The following is a 26,964-nucleotide window of genomic DNA, read 5'->3' on the forward strand; positions in this document are numbered from 1 at the left end:
AATAAAAGACGCTAAAGAAAGTGTGCTGTTTGAATATTAATCTAGGGTACGCATCAAAAAGTAACAACATACATGTACTGTACATGTCAAATAGGAGGGCGAGAAGTAGATGAGAACATGTTAGTTGTTAATCAGTCTGCAGTTTAAACATTTCAATGATAAAATATGAATCGGTAATTTATTGAATTAGTTAGAAGTATTGTAATGATTACGGACTTGAAATCAACACAAAAAAGTGCACATTGTGGTGGTATTCGAAATTAGATGATGCACGTTGACACTAACGGAAGTGTAAAATTGGGTGTTTTTGTGGTGTATTATTTGATATTTTGTTGTTTTTTTGTGAGAGAATAGTGATGTGTATGCAATGGTCACATTTACCTATAGATAAAATAAAAAAGTTGACATAAATTAAATGAAAAATACATTGCTGCGGAAACATGTAAAGGTACGTAAAATTACGCATTAATATTGATTGTATCTCTAATGTAAAAATCTGGTAAACAATTCATCTTGTGACAATAATAATATCCTGGATTTATATAGCGCCCAACATTGTGAAACCTCTAAGCGCTGTACATATACTAATACGATAAAATGGATTCCAACCATGCCAAAAAAGAAAAACTGAAGTAAGGGGATACGCCCTCGTCGCTAACCAGGGATCGGTCTAATTGAACCACAAGATTTAAAGGCATTTAAATCACTTTTTTTTAGCATGTCTGAAGCTGGATAGAACTCACCTTTGAATTATCATGAGATTGCACTATATTTCTAGAACCATTTTGGTGACTTTGTGCTTTCCTTCCTCGTTCTTCAAATTGCTCCAACTGGTTCCTGCCTGAAGAATCATGACTTTCTTCCTGAAATTTGCTACTTGGTTTAGTTTCATTTAGAAACACATTGGATGCATTAACACTATCAGTCTGAATAATTTGGGCAGACAAACCAGAATCATACGATGTAGAAAACTTACTGTCTGGTTTAACATCCCTATTATAATTGTTCATAGTATTACCAATACCGGTCTCCTTTGATTTTTGTTGTCTGATTTTATCATTTACATGTTCTAACAGATTGCCAGATGCGGATTCTTCTTTTGTGTCACCGGTTGGTGAACTTGTCTGAGATGATGGTGCTGATGCTTGATGATCACTATTTAATTCAATACCACTATCAGGTTGTTCTGTTTCAACTTTGACAATGACATCAGCAGCAGTGCGGTTTCTCATACCTGGTATTGATGTTACTGCCAATGGTTTAATCCATGCATTTACTTGAGTTGTTTTAGATACTGAATTAGAAGATTCTGCAAATAAAGAAATATATGCACTAGAGAAGTGTGAAAAGTTCTTTAAGTACATGTGGTACATACTTAACAAATGAATGGAAAAATAAAACCAATTTAACCTTATATTATTGTCAACTTTAAAAATGTTGCTTCAATAAAGCACACACAATGATTATTATTATTTCAAAGTAAAATCAAAAAAATAACTTTCATTATCAAAAGGTTGCATCTCACCTTGAAAGGCATTGGTTGGAATGTTGGTTGCCTGTACGTTGTCTGGATTTGCTACTTTTGAAGTAGATTTACTTAATTCTGTTTTACTATTTAATTCCTTTGTTGGTATAGATCTCAGTGACTTCCCTTGTACATGTCGTATCTTCATACTAGTACCTAGTTTTGGTTTCTTAATAACAGCCTATAAAATATTAAAACAAAATCATATATTAGGGAAGGAAAATAATGTAATTCTGCTTTTGTAAATAATTTTGTACCAACCATCAAAATGAAAATGAATATTGGCATCGACCGTTTGATGTTCTGGATGAACATGACATTCAAGGGCAATTGAGCCATCTTCTTTTGTCAATGGTCAGACCAGCTTTTTGTTTGTATACTTTATATTATAATAAGTCTACACTGCCGTTTATTATTGCAATTACAGACAGCATTGTATAGCAAAATTGCATTAAGATACAGCTACAGTACATTTTCTATTCCTTCTATTCTATTATACGAGCCGCATAAAAGTTGAATATAGCCGTCCTACAGGCGAGTGTTACGGCCTGTAAATGATTGGGATAATGTTGCTATCATATTTTCCATACCTCAGTGACACTAGTTTCCTGTTTTTTCCGCTCTTCTTCCTGTAGAGCTTTTTTCTTGCGTGTTTGCTTCGACATAACCTCTTGAAATCCTTCATCTGGTGTCATTAAGTCATTAGGATCTTCCACTATCACCTCAGGGTTATTGTCAATAATTACAACACCTAAAAACGTATCAAAATATGTGATTGTCATTCTAAAAAAAAAACTAAATTATAAAGTTTTCAGATATTATTGAACACTAAATATTTAATAAATATTTGTAGAATGCATAACTGTCATTGTATTCCTTAGATTAATGAAGGAATTTTCAAACGACAAGAACGTGTTTCTATTGTATTATGACCAAAGTGTCTGGCAGACCATTTAGATGTATTTATTCGGTTTGACACGTTTGTTCTGCCCAATTAAATGCTTGATTGAACATATCCGTTGTTTTTAACTACTGTATTTCCTTCAACGATGAATTGCCAAACAGGTGGTAAGGGGCCCTTCGTAGGCATGCTGTTCGGCAACACATACTATACATAAAATGGTCTGTGTACAATTTGTATGCAATTATGCAAAAACACGATGAAATTCCAATACTTTTGTTGTTTTTTTTGGTCAACCTTGACATGGTAATTACCTGTCTGATTATGGCTGAACATCAAATAAATAATTTGTTCATGTTTTTCATGGAACTGTATCAATAATTCATTCACACTTTAATAATCTCTTAGCACAAATTTGGTATTTGGGTATTTATCTGCATTATTTTAGGTCAAGCTTTAGTCTAATTTTTGTGACTGAATTAAAAAATGGATTGATCAACTCATGTGTGTATTTTTTTGTGCAGATTTAGCACTACAATGAAGAAGAAAAGAGTAGAATTACTGTGTTCACAAGGAGAGATACCTACTCTACTGTACTCTACGTAGGTGAATTTGATAACTTGGTGGTTTCTCTGTGTAATCAGGTCATATTTCTATTTATACATTTGTTATATTTTATTTGTGGCAGCTTATATCGCCTGCAATTAAATTATTATAGGCCATCCATTACACTCCTAAAAATTAAACTGGTTTTTTGCATTCATAAATTGAACATTCGTGAAATGCATGTTTTACTGTAGTAGTCCTGTAGTAAAACATAATTCTTACCAGCATAATTATTCAGATCAAAATCTGCAAGAACATCTCGTTTTTTGTCTACAGATGCCCTAGCCTTCGAATCTTGTATTTTTTTGGCAACAGTCACTTTGGTTGTTGCATCTGTCAAGGCATTCTGAAAAGAATATTAAAACCAGAATGTTAATAAATGTAAAAAATAAATAATGAGGGATGTCACATTTTAACAATGTTTTGCATTTTGCACTCACTCCTTTAAAATGCTAATATCAGGAGAAGAAGAAGTACCAAAGACAAAAAAACTTGGAAAAGAAAAAAATGAAAAAACAATCTGGAATGTCAGGAATGCCTTCAGTGTACGGAACACGACTGCCAATTAACCTAATTTTGTTATGTGTAACCCGATTTTCAAATAAATTCCCAGTTAGTTTATTTTTTACTTTACACAGCAAGACAGTCAGATCAAGGAAATCAAATGGAAAAGTTTGGAGCCCAAACAATTATGCCCCGTCCTACATGTTTGATTGATTTGTCATTGGCTTCCACAAAATTTCATTAGGATTTAAGTGAATGATAATACCAAAAAGATACCATCTATAATCTGTACGTTATAGCCTTGATTGAATTCAAAACCCTTCCAAGTTTCAATATTAAATTAATCAATGCTAGAATTATTAAGAGAATACCTACTGTCACTCCTTGAGGACTGTTGAGAGTGATGTCATCAAGTCTGTATAACACATTCTGCTGCTGTCTCACTACACCATTTTCTGAATTGTGATGGCTGTTTGCGGACCTAGTTCCATTATTTTTATTAGAAGATTTTGAGTAATTTCGCCTTGGTTCACTTGCTCTGTTGCTATGTCCGCTACCTCTTTGGTCTCTACGATTATTGGAGTTTCTACTATCCATTCTATATTCTAAAAACATTTATTATAAATATTATTACTATAAACAAGGCAAGGTTCCACTCAAAATATAGAGAGCCTATCGAAAAAAAATTAGGGATGGCGTTATTAGAGGGAATATAACACGGATTATATACCGGCACCTTTCAATTCATGTCATCTGATTGGTTAATCGGTCTATAGTTATTACCATGCCTTGGAACTATAGACTGGCTAAACTGTGCATGTCAGTTTAACCTACAATCCTCTTACCTTCAATACAATAGGCCTAGCCTAGATGGACCTGACTTACGTCCGTATTCTTAAACCGAACTTTAGTCGTACTTCAAAAAGTGCTGGTTCGAGCCATTACTTCTCAAATTAGATTCATAAAGCATTAGTCGAAGGTTGCAGTTTGAATGAATGAAGTCAGACTTTTAATCATTTTTAAAGTGTTTAAGAATATGGGTGTAAAAATATGAAGATTGGTTGTCAGCAGCGATATTGTGGTTTACAGAAAACTCCAAAGCCAGATCTAGACTGACGAATGTTTGTTTTTTGTAAATTCATTTTCGACAGTTTTGTCTCCAGATCACATTGAGCTATATTTTTAACCATGCCCTTTAGCCCAGTAAATATTTATATCCTTACATTTATTAAAATTTACAAAATTCGATTCATAAAATCAAAAACAGGTTAAATATAGGAATGCAAAAAAATTTGATTTCTCACCCAGGCACAATTGTGGAAAAAGATGGAGAGAAGTGATAACTAGGAAAGTCCTACCCACTCTTCCCTGGATTCAAGTTACTACAGAAAATATTCAGGCTTAGTTACTTCAGGGAATAATTTCACCAGTGTAGCATAACAAAAAGCTATACAAATGCTACAAATTTCTAAAATTGTGTAGCAAAAACTACAATACAAAACTATGTTTCTCAAATAAAAATTTTAAAATGAAATTTTCCCCTGTACTTGCAAAAAAAAAAAAAAAGCTACTTTAAAGGCCAGGTGCGGGCAAAAAAAATTTTGATCGATCATACATTCTAATAATTATCGATCTATAATTTCCCCTATATTTCATAATTGTTTGGATTTTTATTGTCCTACACCTAGAGTCAATATAGGTACTGTAATATAAACTTGAATTTTACTTTTCTGGTGTTTTTATTCAAATTTGAACAGGTTTTTATTTTCGCGGTATAGCAAAAATTATCTAATGTATACCCACCAACCTTTTTTCATCATGATTTCTGCTGCACACATTTTTTTATGTACATTAAACCAGATATTATATTCAAAATTAATGCCTGTAATTGAGCTTTAAGTTTCTTTTGTAACAAAATAAAAAACAAACAAAAAACATACCAGTATTACTGTGAGAAGCTCTTTCATTTCCAGGTCTTTGATTCGAGAAGCTCTTCTTTGCTGGTATAGAACTTCTTTGATCTACTGAGTCAATTTTGTTATCCAGGTCAACATTAAGTACTGCATCTAAACTCTCCTTATCTTTCTTATTCTTTTCACTGAATTCACTACTTTCCGAGGCAGTTTCCCAGTCTTCATTATTTTGATCCGATGAATGTTGATGCGAGAGGAGGGGCTTGACAACATTTTGAATTGTGATATCATCATAATTACTACTTGATTCAACTTTTTCACAAAGAGGTTCATTTTCTTTTCCTTTAATTAATCCTCCTTTAACATTCTTTTGGAAACGAGGTGGTCTTTCAGGCTTCTGTCTTCGCCGATGTTCCACAGTTCGCTTCTCATACCTTGAAACCCTATGTGGTTCATCCTCTTTTACGAACCTCCTGTCAAATTTCTTTCCGTGATATATCTTTTTATTATCGCCTACTTTAAAATTGCTTTTTTCAGATCTCTTTGATTGCGACTCATCATCATAACCCTCTTTTGAAGAAATGCCAAATCTAACTGGTCTTCCTCTTCCTTTTGTTGACCCACCACGACCTCTCCTGGCGCTATCAGTCTTTGATGTTTTAGAACTGTCATATTGCCATCCTTCATATTTTTTATTATTGAAACTGCTGTTGTCTTTTCGACTTTTATGTTTTCCTTCTTTGTCCGTTTGATGTTCACCAATGGAACTTTGGTTAGGCTTTTGCTCCATTCTCTTGTTACCATTTGGAAATGATAAAGGCTCGTCAGCAGAGATATCATTGTCTTGAGCCACCTTCTTCTCTTTTGTTTCGTGTTCAGAATAAATCTCTTGAAAACTTTCATTTTTTTTCTTTGTTCCAACATGGCTATTGTAATTACTTCCATCTCTAATTGATCTTTTCCCCCGATCGCCTCTTCCACGGCTTCTCATAGAGGGGGCAAAGCTCCTTCCATGACCTTTATTACTTGGGTCAAAACGACCTCTTCCCCGATTTGATAACTCCCTGACATGGCCTCTTGTTGGATAGAAATCTCGTCTGATACGTCGGCTATCCACCACTTTTCTTTCATCACTTTTATAATTTTCGTTTCTTCTATCATTTTCTCTTCTATGACCTTTATCTCTGGAAAACCTACTTTTAGACTCATTACCATCTTTTAGGCTTAACTTTGATTCAGATTGAGCAGTCTCTATGGCTCTCTGATCTTCTTTAGTGTCTTCCTTAGTTTCGCCTTTGGTATTTAATTGATTGGCATTATTTTTATTTACTTTCGGTATGATTGCATTGAGTGGTTTATTCCATGCTGAAGTTTCTGTTAGTTCAGTTTTATCTTTATCTTCAGTGAATGATTTTAATAAAGGGGAGAATGAGACACCCTTTGTTTCCTTTCTTTCAACAAATTTCTCTTTTCTCTTTGAACTATCCACAAGCTCCTTAGATTTTCTTCTCTGTGGTTCTTTTCTTCTTGTTTTTTCCACATTAATATCAAGTGAATCATTAATCTTCAGGTTTTCATTTTCTCTAGGTAATTTGGATTTCTCATTTTCGAATACACAATGACTTTGTGCTTCTAGGTTTACAAGTTCACAACTTGAATTCTTTTCCAACTGCCATGGCTTCTCCACAAATTTGTTCTCAATAGTAGATTCATATTGCGTTTCAGAACCTCTCATTTTTGAATCTGAATTTCTACCAATTTCCCGCGAGTTCGAATATCTTTTAGAATATTTGCCATCAGTTTGTCTACCAGCCTCTTTTTGTTCATTTCTTTTGCCTTCCTTTTGATTTCCATATCGACTTGATTCTTTCTGTTGTCTATTGTTTTCTTTCTGTTCAACATACTTCCTTTGATCTTTCTGATTGGAGTATCTTGCAGTCTTTTTTACAAAGTTGTGCTTGCCTTCTTGATTTTCATCATCAATTTGGCTGCTGTGTATTTGGTCACTGGATGTGTGAATTGGTTGATTACTTTGCTTGTCATCTTTGCTGTTATTCAATGATTCTTCATTATTTTTTGTATCAGGTAATTGTTTTTCTGTCTTTTTTATAGAATAATTCTCATTCCTATGCATTTTTGTCTCATTAGAATAATCACTTTCTTTCCCTACGCCCTGTTCACTTTTTTGATTTTGTTGAAAAGCGGGTCTTCCTCTTTCTATTGTCCCTTTTCTTAATGGTCTTTTTTTTTCATCTGTGGTTTCTTTATCAGTCGATATACTCCTCTGGTAGGAAGGCTGTTTACTTTGTATAGATTCATCTCTTGATACCCTATCTGAACCCTGGCTGTCTGTTCGTATTCTTGGATTTAGAGATCGGTCAGTTGAGCTTTGAATAACTGAAAAGAAAAAATGTAAAATTAAATGAATTATGAAAGTGATGATGAAGTCCGATATAAAGTGGTGATGATATTTATGCTTCTGATTATTATTAAGCGTTATTCATAACTAGATTTTAATTTGATAATGTAATAATCTCTTTGAAATAGCTTTGCATAATGGAGCTAGTAAATTGATTGATAAATAAAACAACAACAATCGAGAAAGAAATGAGAGATATGCTGTAATGAATGTGGCAAACTGTCATGTAAGGAATGAAAACCCAATTTTTAAATTTAGGTGATATGATGACATTTATAAATGTACAATTTTGGTCTATCTAAAACTCATTGGCTTCCAACTGTGGAATCAATAATATTCAAAATTTGAAATGTTTTTTTTACAAAAATATGCCCAGTGAGAAGCAAACAAGTTTGACATGCATGCATTCATTTTGTAATTCATCATTAACTTACGATGCGCAGCTTTGACGACATAAAAAAGATTGATGCATATATATAACCTAATAACATTGATGATTAAAAATTCCATACAAAACCCAATATGCAATCTGCCTAGTGTGATTCACCTATATTGAAAATATGTGGCTATGGGACACCAAGAATAGACAATTTACAAACAAGTGGTAACGCGAAAATTTATGTTATGTCTCAAGAACAAAACAAACGGCTGTTTGAGCAAGCTCAGTATAGATGCAGATTTTACGTCAGAAACCATGCCTTTTCCGCTTAGAGTTACTTCTTGTCTATGTAAATTGGCCTGATGGGTTAGGGTTAAACTGGTAGCTTACCTCTTGAATCAGCAACAAAAGCTGGAATAGGTGGTGGTCCTGTTAGCTGTGACCTTTGATCAATTTGCGCATGTACACTAGGTTGTCGCAAGTTTCGATTTGCTGTGCACTAAAATACAAACAAATCAAGTGCTTACAACTGGTAAAACCTAGTAATACAGATATCAAAAGGTGCTTACAATTGGTAAAACCTAGTAAGGGTCATGTCCAAATGTTTTCAAACGTACAAACTGCGTCAAACGGTCACCGTTGATCGCTTGATTGTTTGTCGCATGCAACGATCGTAAAAGATTTAATTAAATTATGCATTTAGTATTGTACCGTCCACCATAATTGTTTAGCCGTTAGACACGCGCTTTGTTTGTTTTATTATGTCTATGTGTCATCGCCTTTAGGAGCATGGACAATACACACAAACAATGTATTGTTCCCTATTAAAATCCTATCTGAAGCTGGAAGACGTCAATTTTTTTTAACCGGCCTCATGTATGCATCGTTATCTAATATTTAATCCTACCTTGGGTTAGCGAATTATAAAAACGACGACACTTAGTATAGGACACCAACAAAATATATGCAAAATAAATATATATTCCATGTTAACATTTAACATAGGCCTTTTAAATTATTAATATTATTACGACATGTGTAAAGAAAAGGCCCGACCAAAATTTGGAGGGGAAAAAAACATGCGAGCCGTGGATCGGAGTAGTGGGAACAGTATAGATATAGATAGAGAAAATCCAGGTACATGATTTTAATTACTGTTTTATCGTCGTCAGCAGAACAATTCAGCCACAAACTCTCTTAAAAGGCAAACTGAAACAAAGTGTTTGGGCCTTGTTTGTGATAAATCATCGTTAAACGCACTGTCAAACGACGTTACACGAACGTTAAATGATTCTTAAAAATCAGTCAAGCATGTTAGTGGGCAGAACTATTACAAGCCATGCATATTGGCCATTTTCCAAACGGTCTGACGATTTTAGAATTTTTACGCTAATGCTACAACAAAAGAAAACGTGAATAACACGCTTTGTCAGGTTTGAAAACATTTGGACATGACGCCTACTACAGATATCAAAAGGTGCTTACAACTGGTAAAACCTAGTAATACAGATATCTAAAGGCACTTCCCTGTTTAAAATAACATTGTGAATTGGGGAAAGGTTTCCAGGCTAATGACGGTATTACCAGAAAAAGACAAAACATGGTTGATATGGAGATTTTAAATCGTTTATCTGATGTGTAACTGCTTATACAAAAAATTTGTGAACAATTGTATTTCTTAATGTTTCTTAATTATTTTCCACTATGTTCAATAGTGTTTGGGATGGATAACTGTAATAAGTATCTAACTTTTTTGCTGACACACTTATGTTAATTCACCTGCAACTGGTTTTCTTGCTGTCTCATCATTTCTTGCTTTTGAAAGCGTGGTGGAAGGTTTTTTGCAGTTGATCTTGAACTATATGCTCCTGTTGTGTACCCACTATTACCACCTTAAAAAAATATAATATAAACAATAATTCAAGAAAAATAAGCAGTTTTTGCACAATTTTAAACATTTAAACGATAATTAAAGGGGGAAAAAATGTAAAAATAAATAAGGTTGCTGTTTGTTCTTTTATCAGTTAAAATCATTTAATTTAATTTACATTTCATTTTTTATAAAATGGTTTGAAAATAATTTTGTGAGTTCTAATTAAAATTAATGAAGGCAATTTTAAAATGGATCTAAAATCTTTTAGGCTTTTAAATGAGATTTAATTGGATATGCAATTATTAAAGACAATAGTTCCAGTAATTTAATGTAAGGTTAAAAAGTTTAAGAAAATTTACATTCCTTAAAAGCTAAATTGGATTTAATTTTTTTACACAATTTGTTTCATTGTGCGTTAAATAAATACCAAGATAAAACATATTTATAGTTTTAATTCTTAAATACTTTTTGTAATCACAGTATAATTTTGAGGTTTTTTTTAAAACTAAAATAAGCATGTATTTTTTCACATATAGCCATTTGTTTCTGAATTTATGACAAAATAGGCAAGAAGACCACATACTTCTGTTTCCTGGTCTTGCTCCATCACTGCTTTCACTTTCAGTTCTTTGTCGTTTAATTGTCTCAGCAGGATTTAGAGCAGTATCATCATCTGATTTTCCAAAGGGTTCTCCTTTTCTTTGTGCAATTTTTTCCTCAAGTAAGCGTAGTTTCTCTTGCGCTGCAGCTTTGCGTTCATCATCAGACTTGGAGTCATCTTCCCGACGCTGTCTTGCTCTTTCAATTGCATTTGTCATTTTTTCTGACTGCCTATGTCTTTGTTGATGCCATGTTACATCTTCTTCATCTAATGCTTGCATCTGGTGAGATCAAGAGCAAAGTAATATTATTGTGCTTACCAAACCTGTCAACCCTACAAACTATTTGATTTTATTGGCCTCTTAAATTGTAGATTACTTCAGGTCATTATTTCGTAAATTAGAGCATAAATATATACATTCTGAATAAATCAGTAAAAAATCAACTCTCTGACTAGTAGTATTTTAGATATAATAACCCTGTAATTTCATTCTAATTTGCATAAGCTAATTTGCATATCATTGGGATGAGTGAGAGAGTTGTGATGCTCTCATCATATGTGTTGTGACCATTTAAAAATGAACAATTTGACATTTGTTTCACTTTAGGCTGTTTAGCTAGATTGTCTAGGCTTTACATTGAAATGAGAAATTAGAAGCAATACATTTTTTCTACTAAATTAAATTTTACACCATGCATTTTTACACATGTAATTTTCAAAAATAAGAGGATCAAAGAAATAATTACAATGTTGTTATGGTATATGGTAAACATTTTTACTAATATAACTAACCTGACTCTGAGATGGAGGATGCAAAGGTTGCATACATACTGGTGCTTTAGGAACTGTAGATGCTGTAGTAGGTGGTGAGGACATTGGTGGTGATGTAGGAGGATGCAGATTAACTGGTTTTGAAGAATGTCCGAGCTGTTCATTGTTAGATATTCCGAAGTTTTTTCCAGCATCAGAAGTATCACAAACAGATTGCTCTACAGCAGAATTATCACTTTGTAGAGGTGATTGTAGTATGTGATGCCCACCAACATGAGATGGCACAAAGCGTTTCGGTGATGCAAAGTTACTGGGAGATTCTTTGGCTTCATAACCGGATGTAGGCATTCTATGAGAATGCCACCTCTGAAAAATATAACATGTAAATGCAGTTTCTTTTTTTTAAAAATTAAGAACCACATATTTAATTTTTCATGGAAAAACAGTTAAACCCATTGGTTTTTCCAGAAAAATATTTTTTTTGGATCCAATTTTTGGTCAAAGTGAATAACTACAGTACAGAAAGAAATAACTGCCACTTTTCCTATGAAAAGGAACGTACCTACGTTACTTCAACTTTCGATGAGCTAAGTTCGGAAGTTTGTAACCTTAAACAACCCTACTATGAAAATTAATGAGTTAATTTTGACTGGCAGGGGCCCCAAGTTGAAAATTAAAACGTATAACATTTTTTAATCGTAATAGTTTTCTTTGTGCGTATTAACTAATAATATGGCAGAAAGAAAATATCACAACTTTTCCTACGAGCTGGCTTCGTAGATAGAACGTAGGCTAAGTTGTTGGCTTCATAGGTTACATTGTTTGGCATCGTAACCTCAATAAGCAACTTTTAATGACCTACATTATAAAATTCGTAGGGAGTTCGTAACCTTAATAAACAACCCTACAATGTTTTTAGTGAAGTAACAAGGTGTGAAAACTAACTGTCAGACTGCCAGAGGACCAAGTTGTAAATTACAAAAAAAATATATATTTTTTAATCGTAATCCTTTCCTTTGTGGTGTTTACCTACTTAATGGCAAGTTTAAATTTTCCACAATGCAACACCATACTAATAAAAATAATATAGCGAACATCTAGTCGATCCAGAAACAATGCCAACAAAAAAGGTCGTAAAAAATTCATTGAAATATAGTATCAGAACGTACAGACGGTCGCTCAAAAAGACTGCCGACAGAAGACCGTAATTAATACAGACCTAATTTGTTGGTCACATATCATGAAACGCGATACTCTCTGTTTTACCGCAACCTCTTACATGTTTTTTTAAAAACTCAGTACGGCCGTCCGTGAGAGGGTGGCTGCCGTCCGACGAAGATAAAACAGTAAGCTCATGAATATCTTAAATGAAACTTGTCGATACTTGATCAAACAAGCAGTGTTGAAAGTGCAGCGATCAATACTGTAGTTCACATTAAACAATAGAAATTTAAAAACGCTATAGTTTTTAAAAAGTGGTCTAAAATATGATCATACCTGTGGTCCCATCTGAGTTGTTTGCCTACTGTGATTAATAGGCCATGGTTGTCTTATTCCTTGATTCTGAACAGGGAGCATGTTTTGCATATTTGAACTTTCTTGTAACCAAGCCTGCCGAGGTCTTCCATCTTTACAAATTTTCAGTTGATGTCTCTCTTCTGTTAACCTGAAATCATCTTCAGCTCTAAAATACAACATACACATTGACCATTAAATGTAACATACATAAGCTAGAGAATATGCTTGAATTCACTCTAGATGGTTCATGAATAAGGTGCATGAATTACATTGGCATTAATAACTGGGAATTGTCAAAATGTACACAATGGAAATTGTCACCCTGGGAATTAATTTCAAAAGTAGCTATGCTAACGCTAGCCATTTATGTTTTTGCAAATGGTGATTGGATTTGTCAATTGGCGAAAAAATAAAAACTGGCGATGAATAAAGTTTTCTGTAAACCACAACATGGCCGTCGTCGCCAGCCTAAGCGGTCGCAATCTAGAGATATTGAGTTACTTGCCTATCAACAACGTTTTTCTGTGTCACTCGAGATTTCCGTTCGGAGGCATACTTTAATTGAACAGGCGAGTAGTTGGAAATCGCGTTATCTGTAACTGTACACATGCCCGACTAAGGAGAATTTATTTTGTGAATCACTTTTTCCTTTCATAATAAACATGCGCAGTAATTATAATTGCAAACAAAGAAACTGTGCATGTTAACAAACATGCTGTATGAACATTCTGACTACGAGCGTACGTTTGTTATGGTTTGTTTATGGTGTGAATGTATTTGTGATATTTATTATTTTATATTTTTTGATGAAAAACTTGATGCCGACGCCGATCCGTGGTGTCTAGTATCGTGTCAGGCCGGTGAGTCTGCAGTAGATAGGCCTAACATTTTGGTTGTCAGGCCGGTGAGTCTGCAGTAGATAGGCCTAACATTTTGGTTTTTAAGTATTTGCTATAAGAATTTACAATTTCGCCAATTTTGCGAAAGCAAATTTGACCTTAGTGCGAGTAGAATACAAAGCAAGTCCACATCTGGAATTAAGCTAAACATAGAGAATGAACCGATTTATTACATGTTATCAGTTGTCTTTGTACATTTGATTTGACAATTTTAAACATGGTAGAAAGATATATTGTCCCCCTGAAGTCTGATTTTATTATTCTTCATTTTAATGCTTCTGCTGGACAATAAAAGAAAACAGCAGCATCAACAACTTTTTCTCATATTGAGATTGCCTAAATATTAGAGAAAAAAAATCTACCTCTTTGCACTAAACCTTACATTACCTTAAATGAGTGTCTGTATCAGATTTTCTTTCTCGTTTTGACTTGGAAATGTTATGCCCTTCGTCATCACTAAACACCAGTTTTTCACCATAATCTACTTCTTTGGGTGCACCAGCCCAACCAGAATCATCTAGATCATTCTCAAGATTGTCCATTTGCATTAATGTTTTTTCACTTATTATTGCTGGCCTTGGAGTATCATCACGCCTGTTGGGAGCACTTCCTCTGTTACCAGTAGGTATCCTTAAGCGATAAATGCAAATGTAATGTTATTAATGAAACATGATATTACTATTTGATACACATAAAGACAATTTATCTATTTAAAGATATATTGTCCCCCTAAAAAAATATTTTTTAAAATTTTTTTGTTGAATATGTTATTTTAATGTCACATAATAGTTATTCACTCTCACAAAAAATTGGGTCTGAAAAAAATTTATTTACCTGAGAAAAATGTAGTTTAAAGCAAAGAATGATAAAATTGTCTGGAAGACAATGAGTTTTTGGGTAATTTAACTGTTTATTTTGTCTTTTTATTGGTGAAATAATTTTTTTCCCCCGTTTTTTTTCTTATGGAAGTGAACAACTTCATTAAAACTGCAAAATGGCCTATTCAAAGTCCGATTTTAAAAATCTTTATTTTTCATGATTTTGGGGGACAATACATCTTTAAATAGAGTTTGTAAAAATGTCTTGTTTTCATAATCAATTTTAAAATTACAGGCAGACATTCCATGCGGCAATGAAATAGCTCGTCAACTTGTCGCAGATGTAGGTAACAGGCTTGTTTTTTGGACAGGCCTGAATAACCATCCTTATATAGTATTGAATGGTACTCATACAGTATTTCCTCATCCATTCTAAACATTATGACATAACTGTTCTATAAAACTTAACTACAGAGTAAGTTTGTTACCTTTTTTCTGGATAGTGATTAAATGAAGAGGAAGGTTGTGAAGATACAGAATGAATATTTCCAGCATAGTTTGGTCCTGAACCGTTTGTTGGCAATCGTCCATATCCCTAAAAATTAGATAATTGAACACATTATCACATTATTTCAAATGTTAATTCAAACCAGATTCCTGTGGGGAGCTGGTGTTTTTAAATTGGTTAACCTTGGTACAAAACCAGTGGATATAGTCCTACCCAACAAAAAATTCTAATTATGTTAGTTAATGGGGTTTAATTCAGCTTTTTGTAAATTTTGAGAATTTTTGACTGATCCGCATTCGAAAATCAACAGATACTAGTAAGCGCCTTTTATAACTCTTTTACTTCGTGTCCAAAGTTGGAGCACTGCCTTTTTATAATGGCTTAGCTTCCCGGCATAGCCTTCGTTAATGATTTATGATGAATAAATTGAATAAACGTAGCTGTGTTATAAAACAAATAATGAATGTTTTGTATTCGTAAAATTAACTCATGAAATATTGACTGCAGTCAATGTTTCAACTCGTGAAGTATTCTCATCACTCATAATCATTCATTAGGCCAAAAAAAAAAAATTATTGTGTTGGCCACGTTTTGGGTAAATCCTAAAAATGGGTAGGTCGGTAGGAAAAGTTTTTTTTTTTTTTTTTTTTTTTTCAGACCAAAAATGTGTTGCCAGCAAAATAATAAACAATTTACACAATTGATACAAAAAGACTTTTAAACACTTTTCATAGCACCATAGGTTCACGCTAGCTAGATTATTAAATAAACGTAGGCCTAGCTTTTTGAGGCAAAAATGCTTAGGCTAGCCGGGCTTAGCTACCATTTTTAAAGCCAACAAAAACAATCAAGATCGAAATAAACTATTTCCGTGTTAATGATACATTACGCAAGTTTACATATTATTCTAGATGAAAAATATTGAGTTTTATATTGTTTTATCCATACGTAATTACACTGGCATTAAAGATATAACATTAAAATGTAGGCCGTTTTATGAGCCATATTTCGCCGATTTCTTATCGCGGGGAAATTCCCCACCAGCGACATCGATCGATCGAGGCTAGAGGTCCGGCTAGAAGCCTAGGGTGCATGCCGGAACGGATGGATTATCGCTATATAAATAACAAGTTTGAACAAAAGAGCTTACGACAATCTTAGGTACATTTTTATTAAACGTATATAGGCCTACTTGCTTGGCGAACCCATGCCTTTTAAATCATTTAACAAGTCCGTAATCGGATCGTAGTACTGTACAGTAAAACCAAAAAACACCGCATCAACAACCTCGTGCGATGTACGATCTGTTGTTCTTTTGCTGCAGATCAAAATTGGTAGAGTCCATTAATTATGAGGGTGTTTAAAAATGTGATAACTATTAAAAACCTGTCTCGACCACTGTGTAATCAAAGTGTTTATTTAATTTCAACTTGGATCCCCAAAAAATTAATAATCGCGTATTCCGGTTATCACGTGATTGATTCACGGTTGGTTGCACGCTTCTTTTTTACACGTCCGGCGGAGGTGAAATATGTTCGCCAATTTGGCAAATAAGACAATATTTTTTCACCAATCGGTTTGGCTCCAAAAAAAAAAAAAAAACAGACCTTCATTTTCGGCAGTTTAGGGTCGGTCGGGCGTGGCCAACACAATAATTTTTTTTTTTTGGCCTTATTTGTATACCAGTGCATTGGTTAACCATTAATGTGCTCTTTTTGTTCCCAATGATGGCCAACAAATTTTATTATATTATTTTAAGGATGTTTTTTTACGATTGCATCACAAATTATACAGATACTTACATATTGAGGCATTGTTTCTCTTGGGCCAACTGGTGGAGCGCTTGGTAATTGGGATGCTGGTAACAGTTTAGATCCTCCATTAATTGACATCTGCCTAACTGACATAGAGGAAATTTCTTTTTCTTGGTTTTCAGACATTTTTGAATCGCTTTCAATTGCACTTGGTCTGCTAAGTGACCCACCTCCATCTTTCCAGCTTCCTACATCTTTACAGTAATTTAAATAGAGTAACAATTAAAATGTCAAACCACTAATAGCTTTGAAAAGAACATTTTCATTAAATTATAGTGGAACTGAAATTGACTCAAGCCAAAAATATGTTAGCCCTTACAAAGAAATAACATTTTCCGAAAAGTTGGCACTTCTTTTGGCTGATTTTTTGCTTATTTTATTTCTATACAAGGGTACAGCCAAAACAATTTAAAAAGTAAGCTGCATCATGATCAAATTATAGGTCTGTATGACTAAACAGCACTCACTCTGTGGCCGTAAACTTGGACCTGGCCCATATTGTTGTTCTGTGCTGGTTGTCGAGAGGTTCTGTTGCTGTTGATCTGCTTTTTGAAGCAGGCAAGCTTGTGCATCTCTTGCACCAAGACTCGGAAACTCTTCTTGAAAATCTTGTGGTTTGTAGCCACGTATACCTAAATCACAATATAAAAAAGCAACCATTATAATTAATTTAATCAATAAATGTATTTTTAATATAGTAATTTTTAAAAATCAAAAAATGTACTAATATTGAATTGTACGGTATAAATTAGTAGTAATTAGATTACCAATTGAGATGCTTTATTTTAACTAATTGTGTTCTCATTGGACACAATTTACATCCTTACAAACATTTATTGCTAGATCAACCAATTTATTGTTACCTTTCTTTCCATCTTTGGAAATAACTGACCCCCATGATGGTGGATTGCCAGGGTCGGATACTGAATTCTGTTGAGCATCTGAAGGCTGGATGGCAGTAAGTACACCAGAGGGCTGATCTGGCCTTGTTGATCCTTGGTGGCTTACAACATTTAAATGTACAGGAGGGGAACTAGAGATTAGAATGAAAACATTACAATAATTGAATCTATAGCAGAAAAAAATCAGTCAAAAATAATAACATAACTGTGATTCAGATTCGCCCAACGAAAGAAACTAGACGCATAAAAAATGTGTAGCCAACGTGTAGCTGCCATAGTTTATGTTGTAGTAGATTCTACGCTCAATCTAGTAATTTTTTTGGTTGCATTTGAACATTTATTTACTTTCAATGTCATGGTAACAAAATAAAAGGTGATACATAATATGACAAAGTAACAATGAAAGAAGGCTTGATCCCGATGAAGAACTGGCGAATGAATTAAAAGTTTCAAGAATTTTGGGATTGCTTATTGGGTAAATTGTTAAAGCCTCTAAGATTCCCTACAATTTGTTTTGTAGAAATAATGCATATATATTACTTTAAAAACATTAAACCAGGTCATTCCTTGTCTTAAATGTACATTTTATGTTAAATTATGATAAAAAGAGAGAAACAATGTACTACAACAAGTAGCTCACGGTGAATGTCCTCTCATGGGCGGTCTTTAGGTCTAACCTAGCTAGGCTTAGTCTTATAGGTCTAGCTGGTAAACATCGGTAACGTACGAACATCGTATGCTAGCTATAGGTCTAGCCCGACGTATAGTTGCTGCATTAATTGTGTTTCTGTTTTTGCAAGACACCGTTGTTATAAATTGGGGGAAACCCGGTATTTTGCTGAAAAGTTATGTAGTTGGTGACCTTAAATAAGATCTAAAAAACGTAGGGAATGGGATTTTAAATATTAAATTACCTTGTATCTCTTTTGTCTTTTGATTTCCATCCTGCACCTCCGTCTGGTACTAAGTTAATGTTTGGGTCGTTTCCACCACTTTCACTTCTCAAACTTGGCAAGACAGCTGGAGGTGGCACTCTACGTGAACTGCCCACTTTCCCCAAACTTTGCAATCCTCGTCCATGACTCACTACAATTCAAAAAGTTTAATACAAATTTCATTCCTTAATATACTTACTCCAGGTTGGAGACTGTATGGAGAACGTTTTATTATCCATTTTAAAAATTTTGCAAGAAAGCATTTTTGCTGAAATGCTTTAAAAATGGTATTCTGCATTGTTATATCTTAATTATAAATTTGTTAAACATATTTAAATTTTGTTTTCAAATCTCTCCAGTCACTTTTCCCGGTCCCGAGGATGGCCGCTTACGGGAGGTTCAACTGTACTTGTTGAAAATTTAATTCATATCAAGGGTCAACTTTCTGTGTTCAAGTAAAAATGGCGTGTTCCACACGCATAGCACAGAAAGACCATTTTTGCAATTGATTCTTGTTCTGTATACTGTACCTTCTTTGCTAAATTGCATACATATTCTGAATTTATTATAGTGCCTCAATTCTAAGTTTATCATGTAATTTTGGTTTAATTTTGAATTGTGTGTCTTTTAATATACTGGACCAATGCCTACAATGGCTCTTTCACTGGGATTTTTAATACTAATACACACAGGTTTTTTTCATAATTATATTTATTGTGTGACTGGCTAACACAAAAAAGAGGTCAAAGTCCACCTTTCGATCAGTTCACATGCCTCGGGAGCCGATCGATAGCGGCGCTGTCTATAGTACAGTATACTACTGACTCAAGAGATCTGATGATCCCATACTATCGCAGCTCTCAGTGTGTAATCGAGTTGAGAACTTTCCGTCTGCCTTTCTACAGTTACTGTACAGCATGATTTGGGACTGATTTGGCATGATATAAATCAATGTATTAGGACCTAAATATGACATCAATACGATTTTGACTTATAAATAATTACACAGTAATACAAGGGGACCATTTGAACTTTTTACTGAATTTACCAAAGCAAATTTGTAACTTAATCAGAGTTTGGCTGACATGTGTTTGTATACAAAATGTATTATCTTATTTACCTGTAGGTCGTTGAGGTTTATTGGTATCTCCTTTATAAGTGTCGTATAAATTAAGTGATGAATATTTCGTCTTGCCATCTTTCACCTTATTTGTTAACCCAGCACGCTCAGACATTCTCTCTTGCCTGTCATTGAGTAGGTAGCTGTGTTGACCCTAAAGAACGCCAAGGCTAATATCTGAAACACATTTCATCAATATTATTACTATAAACCCTTTCAAAAAAGGTCTCACCAAACACATCCATAGATACGTAAGAAATATTAGCTCACACTAGCTATTCGATATTGCATGAATTATTTTACATCAATCGAGTATAATTAAAAAGATCCCTGTTTTTATTATTATTATTATTATTACTTGTATAGCGCACATTTATACAACATTTAATTATAATCAGCGGCGCTTCACATCAATCGGTATCATAACATTGTTTGAAAAATAGTGCCTTTAAATGTTTTTTAAACTGATTATAGTCGTCTAAATGTTTAATGTGACTTACATAATACTGTATTATGAAACTATTTGGAAATCGCATTATCTGAACTGTACACATTAATGCTAACAAGATATGTTTTGTGAAACCATGGAATAAAACAAGGACTTGCATCGGAGGTAAGATCATTTAACACACTTGCTTCCAATCAACAAACACGCTCTTGTCATTGAAGTTGCTAATCAACTCAATATTCAAAATCAGGATCAACAAAACGTACCATGTATAAATTGTATGCGCAGTCTAATTGCTCTATTGACATATGCATCGAGGATTAATTGACAACAACAATTATTTTTTATTTCATTTCGGAAAGTTAATTTATGACCATAGATTTAAGTATTTGATAAACAATACGTTACATATGACACATGGATGATGAAGTTTACACGAAATATCACGCGTAGTGGGCTGTGCAAAAAACGACAACAGCCGACGGTCAGCTATTTACCGGGATTGGCTGTTTGGTGTATTTTTCAGAAAAAAAAAATATAGTATTTTCGATGAATCAAAATCAAAATGTGTTATGCATTTTAGACGCTGCCTATTTAATGTAGTTTCATATTTTACCCTCCTTAATAAACTTTCCTTGTGCGTGCAGTGTGTGAGTAGAGTAAACATTCGGGAAATGGTAGAGTCTATCTAATGGAGATTTAGCCAACACACACACACACATGCACTGCCATGTAATTATTATTATTAAATTATTATGTAATAATATCAGGATGGTAATTTCTCCCTGAACACAATTTGACCATAATGGAATGGACGGATGGAATGATGTGGTACTCTGTATGTGGTACTCAATACTTAATACGACATACGTAATTGTGTAGGCCGGCGGTGCTACTGCAAGCTTTCCCAAACATGTTCACCCGCTACGCGGCGGTGATGTTGAATGACTGTTAAGGCGTCATCTACAAATTATTTCAGACCACAGAGACGCGTCTGGAAACTTCCAACTCATCAGACGCGTCTGTCCAATGCTGAACCTCATTAACGATCTATTATGAATATTCATGAGCTACCCAATCCCAGCAAAGAAGCGTCTGTGTGATTGAAACCCGTCTTCGCTGTTAGTAGGTAAAACAATAGAAAACGCGTCTGAGTGATTAAAACCCGTCTGTATTGCTTGTATGGTGAAACAACATTGGTATCATTTCACAGAACCAACAAATCTGAGACTAGGCCTAGAGGCTATGTTATCCTAATTTGGACGGAAATTCGCCGATGAGACGACATCGGGCCTGTGGACCTCAGCTCATGGGGAGGGAGGGAGAGAGTCTAGAGGCTACTAGCCTAGTTTCGGCGGCCTACACTAGGCCTATAAATTATTTAACGCTCCTACCTTGGTTGGGTTAGCGAATTGTAAAAACAACGACACATACCTAGGCTAGGATATGAAAAATAAATATATATTCCATATTAAGATTTAACATAGGCCTATAGGGCCTAGGCCTTTTAAAATGATTACAACATGTGTAAAGAAAAAGGCTCGACCAGAATTTGGAGGGGAAAAAACATGTGAGCAGTTTAGAGCTAGAGAGAGTATCATGTTTCATGTCATGTGACACAAAATCCAGGTACACGATCTTAATTACTGTACTCGTAAAAAACATGCGAGAGTTTGCAGTCAGAGAGAGTATCGCGTTTCATGCCATGTGACCAAAAAAACTAGGTCTGTAATTATTACGGTCTTCTGTCGGCAGTCTTTTTGAGCGACCGACTGAAAACGTTCTGATACTATATTTAGAATGAATTGTTTACGATCTTTTTTTCTCGGCATCGTTCTGGATGGACTGGACGTTCGCTATATTATGTTCATTAGTTGGCCTGTTCGTTGAGGTTCACCTGTGTTGGATCGTGTCTCTACGTTTACATCGTGGGAAATTTATATTTATATTCGCCGTTGAGTAGGTAAACACGCACGAAGGAAACGATTACGATTAAAAAATATTATATATTTACAACTTGGTCCTCCGCCAGTTAAATTTAACACATTAATTTCACACCTTCTTACTTCACTAAGAACATCGTAGGGTTGTTTATTTAGGTTACGAAGTTCAGAACGTAGCTCATTGAAATTTGTTTATTGAGGTTACGAAGCCAAACAATGGAACCTACGAAGCCAACAACGTAGCCTACGAAGTTACTTCGTAGGTAAAGTTGCAGTATTTTCTTTCTGTACTGTAGGTCAATAGTTTGAGTGATTCCATGTTTCAAAAGTTAACTTTAACGTTTTTGCATGTGGTAAATTCACTCTTTAGCACAAGAAAAATAAAATCGCAAAAATAAACAGTCGCGAATAAAGAGAAACGAAAATTTGCGCTTTACAGTATACTCTGTCGGCGGTAAAAGGGTATGTCCTGTACTGATTTGTTTGTCTTACTGCCGGTTGTAAATAATAATTTAACATCACGCTCTCAATGAATTCACTTGTATGTAGCGCGTTTAACACCAGTACACAGTATAACAATGTGCAGTCAGCCGTATATAGGGGCGGGGCCATAGTCGAACATGCATATTGGCGTCTAGACGCAGCCAAATCAGACGGGTTTTGAGACGCGTTTTTGGGTAAACAATAGAAAACGCGTCTGGACGCTGATTTGTGGTCTGAAATAATTTGTAGATGACGCCTAAGTCGTATGCCAAGTTTTAGGTGTGAAAGTGCAGTAATTAATTTTGAATAAAGATCGATTTATTTGGCTAAATAAAAGTATTCAACTTTAGCCATTTTGGCTATAAACTGATTTGACTAACAAAAAATATTTTGACTAAATGAAATTTTAGTGCTACCACAGCGTGGTTACCTCCATAGATTGCCGATAGCGAGAAGATCGTATTACATACATACATAGTACCTGCACCTTTCCACCACGAACCCACATGTATTCTTACTCTAATCTTATTTCGATCATTAAAAAGCTGACGAGCGCGAATTCATTAGGGCCATTTTCCTTTTACACAATAGACCTACCATATATGTCGGTGTACAAGACGCACTTTGACACGCAAATTTGACCTCTAAATTTTGGGTGCATCTTATGCACAGGTCACTTCCTCACGCACCCAAAAAAGCTAGTTAAAGACACAAACCATATTTAATGTAAAAATAATACTACATGGTCCTATTGCGATAACTTTTTTCGTCTTTAAATTGTTAAAAATGTGAAAAATAAGTCGATTCTAACAATTATAGCGGCCCGCTATAAATCCTAAAATGCATTGCGCGCGGATTTTCTTCTGTAATTCACCCACTTTTCGATCGATCGCGAGGCCAAAACAAATGGAATACCGGGTTTTTCCCAATTTGTACAACAGAGTCTGGCAAAAATAGAAAGACAATTAATGCAGCAACTATACAACATCTGGCTAGGTATATAGCTAGCATACGCTGTTCGTACTTTACCGATGTTCACCAGCTAGCTAGCTAGGCCGTCCACGAGAGTTCATTTGCCGCGAGCTACAGTACTTAGGTAGTGCATTAGTGCATATAAATTTTGAGGCAGATTTTTCACCGGCGAACTAGCTACACTAATAAATAAAGTAAAAACTAGACTAGGCCTATGTTCAGTTGATCGTCTAATAAAAAAAGAGATGCCGATAGCATCGTACCATATTTCGTTCTTATAACGCTCGACTTGCAAGACGTACAGTACTGTGTATGAAAAAAGTGCAAAACGAAACCACATTTCATCATCTCCGTTTTCACACAACTATAGAAAATATTGCTCGACTCTTGCTCGAGGAGCTTGAAGACGTACTATTGTATGTAATCAAGATTCACCACATGTAATTCGCTTTCGCCTACACAGTAAAGTATCGGCCATTTCCACATCAGTACTATTTTCGATAAACTCATTTTTTGCGCTCCCTAGTTTAGCGGCCGTTCCACAGCCCTGTCTTGGCGAGTGCACCTAAACCAGTATCATGCGCAGGGATGTCACCACGGTGGTCGGCCCCGTCCACCACTCGGAATTTTCGACCACCATCTTCATGACGCCGACCACCACTATATTTAAAGATGTATTGTCCCTTGAAACACAAAAAAATGAAGGTCAAAATATTCTAAATTTAAATTGGCCATATCAAAGTAATATTAAAGTTATTCACTTTCAGTCGAAAATTTGAGCCAAAAACAACAAGTTTACGTAATTAACAGGTAAATTAGTTTGATTACATTTCGTCTGGAAAATCGTTGTGAGCGAAAGTAAACAAAGATTTCAAACCATGAGTACGCATTATGCATATGCTAATTAGGATTGTTTACAACTCGTCACAGTTGAGAAGGTATTTTCACACAGATTGTGAGGAAGTTTTATGAAATATGCATACAGAGTAGCCAAACAAGCGCGTTTCATTATGGGATATGTTTTGATCGAAAACTTTGACTGGAAGTCAAAGTTATTTTTTAAACAGAAAAACGTCTGAATTTCAGTTAAATGATTTTTTTTTTCGACAAATTTTTGGTGATAGTTATTAACTATTATGATACTTCAAAATGACCCACCTTTTTTCGAAATCTTTTATTTTTTATTTTTTTGGAATTAGTCAAAGGGACAATACATCTTTAAGCATGTAAATCGTAGCCTATTGTTCGTAACCTACTACTACTACGATGTATTGTTATTATAATTATTAACGGGTCGATCATAGGGTGGTTCGTAGGGTAAATAAACAACATTGTCATCGTCTAGAAAACGCATGGACAATGCAAATTAACAATGTACTGTTCACTAATTAAATTTACTTGGTCCTCCGTCAGTCAAAATTACTCATTAATTTTGCACACCTTGTTACCTCACAAAAAACTTATGACATGCTGGTGACATCCCTGCATGCGTTTCCATAACTGCCGTGGGAGCAGGGGAATCCCCAATTTACAAGAAATCGCGTTTCAGTTATAAATTGCATTTACTATTCCATAATTCTACACTATTATAAGTAGGCTACTATACTACTGTAGGCCTAGGCTTAGCCTATTTTATTTTTTTTAAATAATGGCCTTGGTGCCTTCCAAGTTGGCCTTGCTGCCCCTCAAATTAATGAAAAACCGGAGGCCAACTGGCCTTGCCCTTAAAATCCACAAATTCGAGGCCTGCCGTTGAGTAGGTAAAATGCACGTAGGAAATGACTATGATTAAAAAATATTATATAACTTTTTAGTAATGTATAACTTGGTTCTCTGCCAGTCAAAATTAACACATTAATTTTCACATCTTGTTACTTCACTAAGAACATCGTAGTGTTGTTTATTAATTAAGGGTACGAACCCCCTACCTATAAAATTCAGAAAGTAGCTCATTGATGCCAAACAATGTAACCTATAAAGCCAACAACGCAGCCTACATTCTAGCCAGCTCGTAGGAAAAGTTGCGGCATTTTCTTTCTGTACTGTATGTTTATAATTATATTACTGATGATACTATCTAGGCCTATACTGACTGTGTACTGTTTAAATTTCGTTTATCATTAATAAACTTAAATCCAGAGGTAGTTGTCCTAAGTGTGTTGTTGACCTGAAAGTTGTCTCTTTTTCGCGTAATAATATAGGTCTGCAACTAGGCTAGTAGGTCCCTAGCCTCTATCTAGGCTATAAAAAAAAACGTTCACAAAAACTGCAGCATTTCATCTCTATTTTTCAACATTGACTGTATAATTGGAGCAGATTGTACAATTTCTACAAAATATTTCATTCTGAAGCTAGGTGCGAAAGTGCTGTATACCTTGTTACTAAAAGGACTAGGCCTACTGTACTTACATTATTTTTTCTAGGCCTAGGGCTAGGCTTCATAGGCCTAGGCTAGTGTATTAAATTATTAGCAAACTCTCTACTACACAACTCTGAATTGTATGCGCTTAAGTATAATGGAAATAATAACAAACCCTTGTTCGTTCGTTTGGGTGACACCGTAAAACCAATATAAATATATGAAGTTACAACCAAGTATTGTAAAGCAATGATTACAGTGGATATAACTACTAGTTTTATTCACTTTCCAACAATCTTTTCTTCGTTTGCGTTTAATTCAAGATGGCGACGATCTCTGTTCAACAAACATCACATCCCAAAATGTCCATACAAATTGAGGGCGCTCAAATCCGCAGCAAATCAGAGCTAGCCATATATACATTTTTGTGTCCACTATTCCTATTCCTATGAGATGGAGTTGAGTCCTTTGTTTTAACAAGGCCATGGCTGCAGTCGCGTGCTCAAGTTAGTGTTTACCGACCGACCAACCGACTGACACAGTGAGCTGTAGTGTCGCGTTGCACGCGACTTAAAATGTATAACGTTCAAAAGGCTTTAACTATCGAATTTAAAGGTTTTTGTTAAAATAGGCCTAATAATAAAATTATAAAGTTACTGCGAACATGATTTTAATTTTAAACGACAAAAATAGTTTAATCCATTGAATTTCGGAACCTTTAAACAAATTGATTGTTTTGATATTAAATTCGAT

General features: G+C 34.6%; 1 protein-coding gene across 3 annotated transcripts in view; it reads right to left on the minus strand.

The window, feature by feature from the left end:
• Positions 1-26,537, minus strand: part of LOC144838018 (uncharacterized) — a 31,655-nt gene extending 5,118 nt beyond the window's left edge. The window contains exons 1-19 of one of the 3 annotated variants that reach the window (XM_078693354.1): positions 26,387-26,537; positions 20,007-20,183; positions 18,866-19,037; positions 17,913-18,082; positions 17,517-17,681; positions 17,038-17,243; positions 15,216-15,322; positions 14,297-14,539; positions 12,990-13,176; positions 11,553-11,858; positions 10,704-11,001; positions 10,027-10,139; positions 8,638-8,746; positions 5,477-7,846; positions 3,912-4,141; positions 3,255-3,378; positions 2,116-2,276; positions 1,526-1,706; positions 744-1,309 (exon numbers count right to left, since the gene is read on the minus strand). In XM_078693354.1, the coding sequence (XP_078549480.1) occupies positions 744-1,309; positions 1,526-1,706; positions 2,116-2,276; positions 3,255-3,378; positions 3,912-4,141; positions 5,477-7,846; positions 8,638-8,746; positions 10,027-10,139; positions 10,704-11,001; positions 11,553-11,858; positions 12,990-13,176; positions 14,297-14,539; positions 15,216-15,322; positions 17,038-17,243; positions 17,517-17,681; positions 17,913-18,082; positions 18,866-19,037; positions 20,007-20,121 (5,823 nt within the window). In that variant the 5' untranslated portion in view covers positions 20,122-20,183; positions 26,387-26,537. Of the gene's footprint in view, positions 1-743; positions 1,310-1,525; positions 1,707-2,115; positions 2,277-3,254; positions 3,379-3,911; positions 4,142-5,472; positions 7,847-8,637; positions 8,747-10,026; positions 10,140-10,703; positions 11,002-11,513; positions 11,859-12,989; positions 13,177-14,296; positions 14,540-15,215; positions 15,323-17,037; positions 17,244-17,516; positions 17,682-17,912; positions 18,083-18,865; positions 19,038-20,006; positions 20,184-26,386 lie in introns of all 3 variants that reach the window. The other 2 variants (XM_078693352.1, XM_078693353.1) reach the window with 2 other exon arrangements.
• Between the last annotated feature and the right edge of the window lie 427 nt (positions 26,538-26,964).

Source organism: Antedon bifida, chromosome 3 (assembly GCF_963402885.1).
Source record: "Antedon bifida chromosome 3, ecAntBifi1.1, whole genome shotgun sequence".
Taxonomy (NCBI): Eukaryota; Metazoa; Echinodermata; class Crinoidea; order Comatulida; family Antedonidae; genus Antedon; species Antedon bifida.